This window comes from Nyctibius grandis, chromosome 28 (assembly GCF_013368605.1).
Source record: "Nyctibius grandis isolate bNycGra1 chromosome 28, bNycGra1.pri, whole genome shotgun sequence".
Classification (NCBI taxonomy): domain Eukaryota; kingdom Metazoa; phylum Chordata; class Aves; order Nyctibiiformes; family Nyctibiidae; genus Nyctibius; species Nyctibius grandis.
Window position 1 is genome coordinate 6,192,041 of NC_090685.1, and position 13,285 is coordinate 6,205,325.

A 13,285-nucleotide genomic window follows, 5' to 3' on the forward strand; every position below is an offset into this window, starting at 1 on the left:
AGTGCCTGGCAGGCCAAATTCTGGGATCCCCAGGTAATAACTGGAGCATTAAGCTGATGCTGTAGCATGTTTTCTGCTGCTCTGTGCAGACGTTGGGCCAACACACCAGGGCAGGTTCAAGCATGCAAAACCCTGGGAGAAGCTCTCCAGCCGTGGGAGAAGATAGGCAGAAGCTACATGCAGAGTTTCCTTTAGCAGCAGCAGCGTCAACCCTAGATAGTCATGGACTACCTAAATCCTCCACAGTTTGTTTCCAAACATGTATCTGTCATGACAGCCAGCAGTGCTTGGGCAGAGATGGTAGAGCACAGCCTTCTCAAAGCACTACCTACGTAGGGAGGGGGTCTGTGAGTGGGATCTCACCCTCCTTGTGTCTGGGACCGTTTGGGCCAGGGGGAGCCATCTCTGCCCCTGCAGTAAGAACAGCTCTTGGCATTTCCTCAGTGTGATTTCTGCTAGCCCTGTCCTCCTTGGGTCTTGTGGTGGGTCGACCTTGGCTGACTCCAAGGTCTTCTCCTGACCAGAAATCCTCACCTGGCAACGTCTTGTGGAACAGGTCTTCCCTCGGCACGGCCTTTCCCTGCTACGCTGGGAGTTACAGACATTCAGGCAAATCTTTTGTCCGGAAAAGGGGATGCCATTGATGGAGCAGCGTTGGAAGAGGGTCTCATTCAGCTACAGGCACAACGAAACGGCTGCTGATCACTCTCACCAGGGTTGGGGATGTCACTGGTTTCTCCTTTTGGGGTTTGGTTTGACCTCATGCAGGTCATGGGCTCCTGTGGAGTAAATGCTGCCTAGAAGGAACAAGGGTAGCAGGATCCACCTCCTAATATGAAACCCCCCGGTAACAAATGCAGCGGTGACGACTTTGCTTGAGAAAGGTCAGGTGGGAGCCACAGGATCAGGCCAGGCAGGATAATGTACTTTATCATTGATTTCCAGTGAGAAGTTGCATTATGAGATTAAATGTCTCATTTTTATTGCATGGGGAGGCAGAGAGAAAGCAAGAGCGCTGAAAATGAAATAGAAGTCGAAGTGATGTGTTTCTGCTGTAAAGGTGCTTGTGACCTGGAACGAACATACCTTGTTTGTTTGTTCAGTCCTTTGGAGGTGAATTTGAGAAGCTGCTTCCTTCCGAGGTTGGTAAACAAAGTCAAACCTCATCTGTGTTTAAACCAGTGCCTAATTAATGTGTCTCATTGGCTCACGTCTACTAATTCCAGGCTGGCGGGGAATTTATTAACAGGCTTTTCTAGTTTTGATGGATTGAAATAAGCAAAGCTGCTTAACCATCTCCGACAAAAGAAGTTAAATAGGGCCGAGCAGCGTGGGTCTGTTTGAGATGGTCCCATGGCCCAGCGTGCATGGGGAGAGGTGGGAGCATCCCACCAGCTTTGCCCGAGCTGCTTCGGGCACCGACGCTGCCTCGCTCTGCGCTGGCCTGGCCCAACAGCTCCTGGTCCCCGAGCAAAGGGGTTGATGTTAGCGGGACGTATGGTCCCGGCTGCCATGGCACCTCCACCTGCGCTGCCCACGTACTCATGGGTGGCAGCAGGGCTGAGGACGGGGTCTGGCAGGCGTCAGCCCCCTCCCGGGTTTTAGCCACAATGTGCTCTCCAGGAGCCTGGGGACCCTCCTGGCGTGCTCAGCTTCTTTCAGTTATTTTTAGAGAACAAATAGATGTTTTCTTTTGCCTTAGTAAAAGCATCAGCTATTCTGGCTGTAATGCCATTTAATACCAAGATTACAGCCTCGCAGTGCCACGGGATATTTTTAAAGCAATGGATTAGTTCATTTCTAAAAAGGATTAGATACCGAGATACGCATAACAACCAGCTGCAGCTGCCCAGGCGGGTGTGGGACTCGGAGCACTGCCGGGCTGCCCCAGCCAGGCTGCCGTGAGCCGGGTGCAGGGAGCCATCCCTCCTCTCCGCGCGAGGGGCATGGAGATGCCTTCTTCTGCAGACGCAGCGTGCCTGACTGGATCCGGGCTGGACATAGCAAAGTTTGCTTCTGCCCCATGACTCCATAAATCTTCCTGTAAAATATCCTCCTGCTAGCCAGAGCTAACTCGGCTCTGTCCTACGGGCCATGCACTGGGTTATTGGAGGCTCAGGAGCCTCATGGCTTCCCGTTGGCTCTGGGATTTCCCCACTGCCTTCCTCCCTGACTCTTTGTAGCTGCGAGCGCTTTGCTCTGGGTTGTAATCTGGAAACTCAGCAAGGGAATTAATGAAGTGTTGGATATTATAGAATCACAGAATGGTTTGGGTTGGAAGGGAGCTTAAAGATCATCTAGTTCCAACCCCCTGCTACAGGCAGGGACACCTTCCACCAGACCAGGTTGTTCCCAGCCCCATCCAACCTGGCCTTGAACACTGCCAGGGAGGGGGCAGCCACAGCTTCTCTGGGCAACCTGGGCCAGGGTCTCACCACCCTCACAGGAAAGAATTTCTTCCTAATATCTCATCTAAATCTCCCCTCTTTCAGTTTAAAACTGTTCCCCTCATCCTATGACTCCATGCCCTTGTAAAAAGCCCCTCTCCAGCTTTCCTGTAGCCCCTTCAGGTACTGGAAGGTGCTAGAAGGTCTCCCTGGATCCTTCTCTTCTCCAGGCTGAACAGCCCCAGCTCTCTCAGCCTGTCTCCATAGCAGAGGGGCTCCAGCCCTCTGAGCATATAAACCATTACAATGCAGATTGTCTCTGCATGATCACCATGGATGTGGCTTGCAGGTTTCAAACCCCAGGGCAGGTGGACACAGCTCCACATATGACTGTCTTCAACCACCTTGCCTAGTACCAGCCATGCTAAACCTCGGCCGTACCTCCTTCAGATGTCCTGACACCCCCAGCCCATTAGTGACCCTTCCCCAGTTACCCTTCCTACCCAAAATGGGTCCTGCAATGGGCCGCACAGCCCCATCCTCCCCACCCCTGCTTCCCCTGGCAGCCTGATCTGCCAGTGGTTGTACCCGAAGCAAACCTGGGCTGGAAATGCTGACAGTGCTCTTGACAGTTTATGGTCACAAACTCTATTTTCAGCCTAATAAGTTTTTTATATGCTTGGAAAGCTGTCAGTTGAACCTCAGCCAGGCACAAAGTACCTGCCATAAACTGCTTGGACCACAACCAAAAGGGAAAGGTGCTGCTCTGCTTTAGCAAGTTCTTAATCTCAGCTGCTTTAGTTGGTTAATTTATTTGGTTTGAGGATCTTTGCTTTAACAATAAAATAAGATAAAATAATAATGCTGCTGCTTAATAGTTTGTGGAAATATTTCCTGAGAGACTGTTAAATGAGAACTGGCAACCAATTTGGATTGGGGCTCAGGGGTGGGAGGATCTGTGGTGCTGCTGCCGGCGCCGGGGTGGGCTGGTCCCTGCGAGGAGCCACCAGACCCCAGTGACGAAGGAGAGAGGCTTTGGGAGTGTGTCTGGAGAAGGGTCCCGCTCCTGGGAAGGTTAATCTGGACGTGAGCTGCCACGGCCACGACCGCAGACTCAGCATACAAACACAGCCATGTCAAACCCTTGGCCAAGAGCAGAGCAGGGCCTGATCCCAAGCGTGCCTCTGCTCCCACCACGGCAGCGTCGCGATGCTATAAATTACTGTCCTGCACTGCAGCCCGCGAGGTTGCCGGGAAGGTCAAGGGGGGGGGGCGGCAAAGGATCCGGAAATGAATTGCAAATATGTGAGGCTCCTTCAGAGGGTGCCCTGTGACAGCTTCGCCCCTATCCTGCAAGGCAGACTGCACCGCGGGGATGGGAAAGGTCCTGAACCACCGTAGGGTTCCTGTGGGGCACCCTGGGTGAGCGATGGGCTCCAGCGTGCTGTGTGCCACGTTGTAACCCACATGGCACCCGGTGAGCGCCGCAGCCCCTGCCAGGAGCCCCGCGGGTGGCTTCAGTGCCGAAGGTGCCTGCCCACAGGGTCAGTTCATTAACAGGGTTCCCTGGTCCCATGGCACCCTCCTGCCCGTGGCCGCAGGGCACCCAGGCTGGCTGGGGCAGGAGGCGTGTGCCTGGCTGGGGTCCGTGTGCGGGTGTGCTGGAAGGAGCAACGGCGGTGGCTCCCGTCCCACCGGCGAGCTGAGCCGCGCTCTGGCAGCAGGACGGTGACCTCGCGGTGTGGGAGCTGTGGCAGCCCCGGCTGCCGGCCCAGGGCTTCGCTTCCCAGGCAGACAGTTTACAGCAAATGGCTTGTTTCGATGCTAAAAATAACCCGGCAGGAAACAAATTGGCCCCAGCACTTCAACTGGGGAAAAATGCGTTTATTTGTAACGCTCAAGACGTCCTTTCCTGTTCTGCCTCCGCAGCTCCGGGAACCGGCACCGAGATGCTGACTGCGCTTCCCGGCCAGGCACCAGCTTATTTCTGTGGCGTGTTTGATTCCACCAAGATGCATTTTTTGTTTCCCTGTGAGCGATGCTGCACAGGCTGGTCCCAGCCGCCAGCCTCTGCTGGCCAGAAGCATCTCCAGCTTTGGGGCCACCAGCGATTTCCCAGCCGAGGGAGCAGTGAATTACCCTGTGAAAATGCTCCCAGCTGCGCTGTGCCTGAGAGCACAGCAGGTTCCCCGTGGGGAATGAATACAACAAAATGAATTACTTGTTTTCTTTTGTGGTGAAAGCACCGCATTGGGGCCACATTTCTTCCTCTACCTCCAAATTGCAGATTTTGCTAAGTCTTGTTTGTATGCAGAGATTTTCCAGCTGCTTCTCTCCAGGCTTTGCTCTGGAAGGATTAACTGGGGAGATGAGACACATCCTCTTTGAATTGCAAATGCAAAGATGTTCCCGCCTGGCCCAGCTGTTTGTGTCCTGCTCCAGCCCTGGTCCTTTCTTTCCAGCCACGCTCAGGGGCTGTGCGGTGTCCCTGGGGCAGAGCAAACAGCAGTGCAGGAGTCACTGCATCAGGACGCCAGATCTGCCGTGAATCAGTTATAGGGAATCAAATTAACACTTGGCTTTTCTGGAGGCAGGCAAACCCCGTGAGCTAAGTGGGAAAAGAAACCAGAGGCTTCTCCAGGTTCTGAAATATTCAGCTCACTTTTAGGTCCCTTGTTTGAGTGTCCGTTGGGGTGGGAGCTGAGGTGCTGAGCAGTGACTGAAGATGATGCTCCTTTGGGTATCTCCCCAGGGCACCTCCACAGAGGGCCAAGGGACAGAGTCGGGCTGTGGCCATTTTTGGATTTCTGGCTTGAGAACTGCGTTTGAATGGTCTCCTTTATGTAGGAGGACTGAGAGCCACCAGCTGTCACCCAGCCCGGGATCTGCAGGAGCAGCTCCAAGTCCATCGCTCACTCCTGTGCTGTGCCTTTGGGAGGGGATGCTGCTCATCCTCCCAGGCTGAGGCTGCTACTTGGGTTCATCCACGAACCACCCTCTGCTCCTCACCCATGAACCACCCTCTGCTCCTCACCCATGCGGCACTGGAAAGGAAAATAAACCCTCCTCTCGCCTTCCGTGCTGCTGGGACTGCTCCTGTTGGGACTACCCAGAGCTACTGACAGTAGATCTGGGGATGAGGAGTTATGAGATGGAGACTTGGCAAGGAGGGGGAAGAGGCACTGACCCACCCAGAGACTGGCTCCTCCACCACCAGCTGTGGCCATAAAATCCAGCCATGCAGAAGTGACTCATGCTCATCCCTATGGATGGATGTGTTAAAACACAGACTTCTCCCTAATATTTCAGCTCATGGGGCCTCTCTGCTTCACGGGGCACCATGGTGTCTCGGTTCTGCAGCTGGCTCTGGGGAAAACCTGCCAGAGCTCCTCCTCACCTCCCAGCTCAACGCAGTGTGATAGTGACTATGGTGATGGGACTGTTGTTTCTGCTTTGCAGAGCGCTGGGGAGGCTGCAGCATCTCCTGCTGGGTACTGAAGACCCAGTGGGGTCTTGGACAGCCCCAGGCACCCAGATGGGCTGCATCCCAAGGGCTCTCTGCATCCCCGGCTCCTCTGGGCTCTCAGCATGGCACTGTGTTGCCATCCCAGCATTGCACACTCTTTTATAGCGGGATTTTTGCCTCCACAACCAAATAACTCTTCATTCAGTGAGAGTGCCTGGCTCCTAGCATCACCACCACCAAACCTACCCCTGAGCTCTCCTCCATGCCAGCAGCTTTCCGTTTCCATGGGACCTTCTCACTCTAAATGGCCTGGACTGGAGGCCCAGCAGTGCTTCAGGGTGGGGTGGATCCCAGGCTGACTGGGCACTGTAGTGTGCGATTCTTCCCCACCTCTGCTGAGCGGCGCCTCCTCATCAGAGCAAAGGCAGCCAGGACAGAGTTAATCTGTCTCCTGTCCTTGGACATCCTCTGCACAGCATGGAAGCAGCCTCTCGAGGAGGAGCTGTGGTGCTACTGAGAAGCCTGGGAGCTTTCTGATGCTCCTTAGGGTAACGTTTTTGCCCATGAGCCCAAACAAGCAGAAGAATTTCACGCTGGCTGGGCTGTGCCCTGGCACGATGGGCTCTTCAGGGAGCCAGCTCCAACCTGAGCATCTCCTGGTCCAGAGTGGACATGTTGAGGGAGATTCAATCTCCTCCCAGGTTGCTGAGAGGGCAGCGCAGGTCGTGGCACACAGAGCAGCTCCCGGGGGTTTCTGAGTGCCCCACTCCCTGGGCTGACCCCCGCCTCAAGCAACGAGCAGCACTGACGGCGAGGGGCACGGAGGGCTTGCTGCTGGGGGCTGTTTAGAGGGATGGTCTGAAAAATGGCACATCTCTCTTAAGCCTGGGCTCACCAAGTCCTCCAGGCCCGAGCCCTGCCTGCGGGGCGCAGCCGCAGTCGCTGTGTAACGCCCATACAAATGCGTGTCACAGCTGCAAGCCGCGAGTGCATTCCTCAGCTCTCGCTCTGCCCAGGTCCCACGCTACATGGCATCACCTATTTATAACTGCGTGCGCTGCAGGAATAATATTAGACTGATGGCCTCATGCAGTCACGCTGAGTGTTGTTCTATTTATGTGATTTGCTCTTCTTCACAAGCTGTTGGTCTCACAGATGACAAAACACTCTGTATAGCATAGAAAAAGACTTGGATTTTTCCCTTTTATTAAAATCTTCACCAATGGCACCAAGTCCCAGATATATTTACCATTTTTTCCCAGGTCACCTGGAGTAATTGCATCTACTATTCCTTCCCCAGTCTGATCGATACCCTTGGTAAATAAGATAACCTGTCAGGTCTGTTGTCCCTGTAGCCAAAGGTACTTGAGCAATGAAATGGTTTTGCTGAAGAAATAAATGCCTCTTGCTGAATCTGAGGATGCTGTGACCTTTCATTAGTGACCTCAGTGACTCACCCCTTCTGGTGTGCGCGCTGCAGCCTCACACCACGCCGTGAAAGATGCACCACAAAGTCCCGCTGGCTGGTGCCCGGCGTAATGGTGAGCTGAGACTGGCAGGACCTTCCTGCTCATGCCACTTCTCTGTCTTCGCACGTGGTCTTCACACCTCCGCCTGGGTCTGGGGGCTCTCACGTTATGGAGATGCCCTGTTTGCATGGTGGGGAACCCCGTGGTGCAGCATCCCGGGGCTGAACATCTCAGTCCTGCAGCGATGACCCTGGCATAGAATGGTTTGGGCTGGAAGGGACCTTAAAGATCATCTGCTTCCAACCCCCCTGGCACCTCCAGCCTCTGTCCGAGCACCAGCTCCTGCTCCCTCAGGCTGGGGAAATCTCTGACAGGGAGACAAATGCATAAATCCATGTTTTCAACCCACGTTTGTTTAACAAAGAGGGCTTTACTGTCCATACCAGCCCCCCTGAGGTGAGGTGGGCCCGATTTCACCATGTATCACACACCGGGAACTCTGTATTCATCAGCGGGGGCAAATCCTCCTACTCCAGCGGGCTACTGCCTTGTACCTCCGCAGCCAGCAGCTGTTAAACAAGGCCTGGCAAATGTTTTGCTAAATGGACGGAGCCTCTGCAGCTCCAGCAGCGCTCGCTGCTCGCTCCCCTCCCCACCGCTCGCACGCCAGAGCCGCTCGCCCCTCGCTTTGCCGGTGCCTCCGGAGACACGACGACCCTGGAAACAGGATTTTTAGAAATCTCTGCAAAGTGAAATAAAGAATTAAACAGAGTTGAGTCCTATGCATTTAGCTGCTGCTGATAGCGGTATTTTCTTCTTGTAGAGTGTTTTGGATGCCAAGAAAAACAGTTTTGCATTTTAGGGAAAGAAAACGGTTGTACATCTATGCGTGTGCCTGTCAATTCAGCCTGAACGGCTTCCCGGGGCTGTCAGCTCAAAAGTTCTCTTTAACGTAACAAATCTTGACTGTGTTTGCAACAAATCCTCAACCAAGAGGGGTTTATTTAATGAAGCAAGAAATGCTGCCAAATTTCCAGACTTGATCCCAATTCCATTAATGTCAGGAGAGTTCCCACCACGTTTGGTTGGGCCTAATCTGGGTAAGGGAGTTAAAAATCTGCGTTCGGGTTGGATTTGCAGACAAGTTCATTGCTCCACTTCGCTGTGCCAGGGTCTGTGGGAAAAGCAGACAAAACAGGCAGGATTCCTCTAGCCTGATTTTAGGTATTTTCAAGTCCAGCACAGATAGCCACGGGAGGGAAAGAGGAACATTCAGATCATCTTGAGGCAGGAGACCAAAAGAGGTGAAATGAATTAATTTCTTCCTGCAGAGCCATCTCACCCCATGAGGATGTGCAGCTCGTGTGAAGGAACCCGACAGCGCTGGAAGGTCCCTACAGCAGAGGGGAAAGGACCTCGCTCAAAGCCAGCCCCTGAGCAGGTGGGTGCCAGCCAGGAACCCAGGGTGATGCCTGGTTCAGGATGCAGCCACGGCACAGCAGCTCTGGTGGGCTCTGACCCCCTCCTGCCAGCAGCAAATGCTTGTGCGTGGCCCTGCCAATGGCTGGCAGAGCCGCTGGGAGAAGGGGGAGGAGGAATATGGCAGCTCCCCACCTTCCCTGTGCCCTCACCCACTGCCAAAACATGCACTACATCCTTGCCTCCCCATGCCATGAGTGGGGACTGGCACAGAGCAAGAGCTGCCCGTTCCAGTTGCTCCAGGGACAATCCCACCCCTCAGCTCCCAGGGGATAAAGAGCACTGGGGAGGTTTTGAGGGGTCAGCAGTGCCACCACATTTTGGGCAGGTCCCCAGCGGTGACCGTGCACCTGCAGTGTCCCGCGGAAAGCAGCCTCCCTTGACGGCGAGGGCTGCAGGAAGGAGGGCTGCTTTGCTGCTCCATCACCAGCTGCAAAAGCCGGCCATGCAGTCTCATGTGCCAGCAGTTGGCCCTTAATTACACCTACAGCTAATAAAGGGAAGAAGCTCATCCCTTCAGTTCACGGGGGAAGAAGCATTGTCTGGGAACTGAGGGGGCTGCAAGGCAAGAGATACAAAAAAAAAAAACAAAACACCCACCACACCCCAGTATCTCAGGGGCATCAGCCCAACACATGGATCCTTAATGGGTTTTGCTGCTTTGACAGATGTGGGACACAGAAAAATGAGCAGATTTACAGCTGCAACTGTCTCTAGGGCTCAGAGATGCTTCTTGGGAAGCAGATCTTTAAATCATCATTAACAACGACATGAGAGGCACTGGAGAAGACAGAGTTGGGCACAGTGGTGCAGGGGGTGAGAGCAGAGTCTGCTGGCATGCCCTGTGCAGCTCTTCCTCCCTGGGGATGTGGTGATGCTTTATTTCAATGAATTATGTGCGAAGTGGGTGCAGTGACAGGGTGCTGCAGCTCCTATGGGCTGCAGGGAGCCGAGGCTGGTTCTGTGGGGAGCTGTAGCACCTCGGATGGGATCCGTGTGCGAAGGTGGAAGAGCTGGACAGCTTTTGGAGGTGTGGGTATTTTTTCAGGAAAGGAGGAGAAGAGTTCAGAGCTCTGGAGAAGCCCAGATCTGGGAAGTGCGTGCGAGCAACAGAGGCCAGACCTGGTCTTAATGTCCCAAAGATCTTCCCTACTGCAGAGACAGAAGAACATCTCATTTGGGGATTTAAGCTTCGTCTTTGGGTTTCCTCTGGGTGAAGTGGGAGCTGAAAGTTTCAGGGCTTTGCTGGACCCCTGCCAGATGCTGAACAAACTCTGGAGACCTCCCTCAGCACATGCCTGGCCCAGCACTGCTCTCCGCTGGCTGCCTGAAGTCTCACCGCACAGGCAGGCAGCTCCCTGTCTGCAGAGACCTGGGAAACTCGTCACAGCTCCCGGCAGCTCCCTGTCTGCAGAGCCCTGGGAAACTCATCACCGCTCCCAGTCTGCAGAGCCCTGGGAAACTCATCACCGCTCCCAGCAGCTCCCTGTCTGCAGAGACCTGGGCAACTCGTCACCGCTCCCAGCAGCTCCCTGTCTGCAGAGACCTGGGCAACTCGTCACCGCTCCCAGCAGCTCCCTGTCTGCAGAGACCTGGGAAACTCGTCACCGCTCCCAGCAGCAGGCAGGCCCCTGCTCCAGCCCGCAGGCCAGCTGGCTCCTGTGTCCCTATAAAGCTTTAAAAGAAGCCAGGTGACCCACGACTGAAAGCGTTAGGTGTTTATTTGCACTTTAGACATATTAACTCCGTATGAAAGCCGGCAGCGGCTGCCTTTGCACGGCAGTGAAGGTGGGTGCATGCGAGGAGCAGCCGACCGTGATAGATGTCGGGCTTTGGTCCAAAGACCGCAGCGTCCGTGGGTCGGTACTTTCCCAGCACAGGCTGATTTTTGACTCACAACCCACTTCCTTCAGCCGAGCTGCAAGATCTGCTGCTGCAAATCACGTTACTCCTTTCACAAGGACTGAAACGCTCAAGCTGTTTGTGGAGCAGCTTTTACATCAAGAGCAAAAACTGAAAAGCCGCTTGGGAGCCTCTGCTCCCCCCGAAGCAGAGATCCCCACGGCCCCCCCGGCAATGACACGTGGGCTGCCCTCGCCATCGAATCGTGCCTTCACATGCCTTCAAACCAGCGTTGCCTCGCTTTTTTTTTGCACATCTAACTTTTAACAGTCATGTCTAATCCCCTCGCAAGGCTGGATGCAAGAGTGAGGTGCGGTCACCCACCTGAAGATTTCAAAACTCCCTGGGATTTGCCTGCTGACAGCAGATGTTCAGGCTACTGCAGTCATTTGCCTTGCAAAAAAAAAACAAACCCACCAACCAACAGCCTCCAGAAACTTTAAAATGCCAATTTGCTGTTATCTGCTGCATGCTCTTCCAAAAGAGAGTGAGTAATGCTAAAATTCTTTTTTCTTCTGCGAAGGAGGTGGGCAGTAGAGGATAACACAGATCCTGAAGCAGCTCAGTCACCCAGGAACAGCTAACTCGGGAACAGGCACGGCTGAATCATATATTTAAAACCTGATATTTTAATGAATATTTCCATTTCCAAAGCACTTCCCCCGTGCAAAAAATCACCCTCTCAGCTGTCTTGCGATGCAGGTAGTCAATTACCGGTGCCCTCTCCTTAGGTGAAGGAGGGAATCCTGTCTCAAACCCATGTCCAGTTGGGGAAAGGGGATGCAGCGGGGGGACAAGACATCGTTCATCCCCATCCCTCACTCACCGAGGAGCACAATGAGTGGCCGGGGAGCCAGGGGGACGTTAACCAGCTCGGACCGCTGCGTTGGAGGCTGGACTGAGAAATACTTCAGGACTGGAGTAAACACAACATTTACCTTTCCATCTCCAGGCGTACTGTAGGCAAAGATGGGTTGAGTAGCTTTGCTCTAAAACCTGGTCCCAGTTTGCTCTCTGATGTCTATCCCTTGTGTGAGACTGGAGCCAGTGATGCTGCAGTCACCATCTCACTGCAAAACAGGCGTCAAGGTGTGGGGGCTGCTCCTGAGAAGGGGCCAAGCGCAAACTGAAGTGGTGCATCCTTTGGAGGGGGTGTTGGGTGCTTCAGAGCTCCTCAGAAGCCTCCTCCTCACAAAGAATGATGCTCTTCTTTTTCTCATCCACCTGGCAAGAAGTGTTCCTCCCCAGGGACTGGCTGGCTCTTTGGCGGATGCTCCTCATGCGTGACATGCAGTCTTCGCTGGTCATCACGTAGAGCAGGGGGTTGAGGGCGCTGTTGAAGCTGGCCAGGCCCCGAGTCACCTGGTAGGAAACGTAGATGTTCTTTAAAGCCTGCGTGCAGGACCCTTGCAGCTGCCAGCCTCGTGACAACAAGTTGAGGTTTCTGAAGATGTGGTAGGGGAGGAAGCAGATGGAGAAGAGGACCATCACGAGAATCACCAGTCTGATGCTTCTTCTCCTGAGGCTGGGGTCCACAGTGTCGTTCCTGCAGAGCACCACCACCACGTGGCAGTAACACCCGATGATGATGAGGAAGGGGATGACAAACCCAGTCACGGTGACGGCCACGGTGTACGGTAAGTAAACACCCAGGTTCTCATGCCCCGTCGTGTCATGGCACCGCATCCCCCAGCCTTCCATCTTGCTAAAGGCGAAATCGGGAGCTACCTGCGCGACGACCCACACCCAGACCGTCGCGCTGAGCCACACTGAAGAGGTTGCCCCTTGGCACCTGCCCCGCGTCTTCAGCGGGTGCACGATGCCCAGGTAGCGGTGGACGCTGATGCAGGTGAGGAAGCCGATGCTGGCGTACAGGTTGAGGTGGAAGAGGCCCCGGGTGACCCGGCACCAGCCGTGCCCGAAGAGCCACACTCTGCCCCGCAGGTAGTAGCTGACGAGGAAGGGCAGCGTGCTGACGTACAGCAGGTCGGCGAGGCCCAGGTTGCCCACCAGCAGGCTGAGGGGAGGGCGGCCGCCGTGCCGGGGCCCGGTGCAGAGGTGCCACAGCCCCAGCCCATTCCCCACCAGCCCCAGGGGGATCACCGCCAGGTACACGGCAGGCAAGAAGTGCTGGGCGAAGGCGGCGTCCACGGGGCACAGGGCTCCGCTGCCATTGCTGGCCCGCAGTGTGGGAGCCTCCGTGGCCATCGGGCACCGCGGTGGGTGGCTGCTCCGGGGCGGTGCTGGTTGCGGCGGTGCTCCAAGGTGCCGGTGGCCAGCGAAGTGGTGTCCCGTGGCAGGGGTGGGGCAGCACCAGCAGCGCCGTGCCCAGAGCCAGCCCTGGCGGCGCGATGTGCCCCGGCTCCTGTGGGCCTGGGCTCTCCCCGGCAGCGTGGGGAGGATGTGGCGAGGGCGAGCCCGGGTGTCGGGTGGCTTCCGCCGCTCTCCCGGCGCCCGCCGCCAGCCCACTTGAGATATTTTGAGCCGGGCGGCGGGGGCGCGCAGGCCCCGGCTATTTTGGACGCTGTGCATGCCTGGAGGGAGCGGGAGGGAGGCGGGAGGGTGGCTCTGCCCTGGAGCGG

The 13,285-nt window shown here is 55.3% G+C and overlaps 1 protein-coding gene across 1 annotated transcript; it reads right to left on the minus strand.

Annotated features, from left to right (window-relative positions):
• Positions 1 to 10,504: 10,504 nt before the first annotated feature.
• LOC137674394 (P2Y purinoceptor 1-like) lies at positions 10,505 to 13,159 on the minus strand. The gene has a single exon (XM_068419709.1). The coding sequence runs from the start codon at positions 12,909 to 12,911 to the stop codon at positions 11,868 to 11,870; it is 1,044 nt and encodes a 347-aa protein (XP_068275810.1). The 5' UTR covers positions 12,912 to 13,159; the 3' UTR covers positions 10,505 to 11,867.
• Between the last annotated feature and the right edge of the window lie 126 nt (positions 13,160 to 13,285).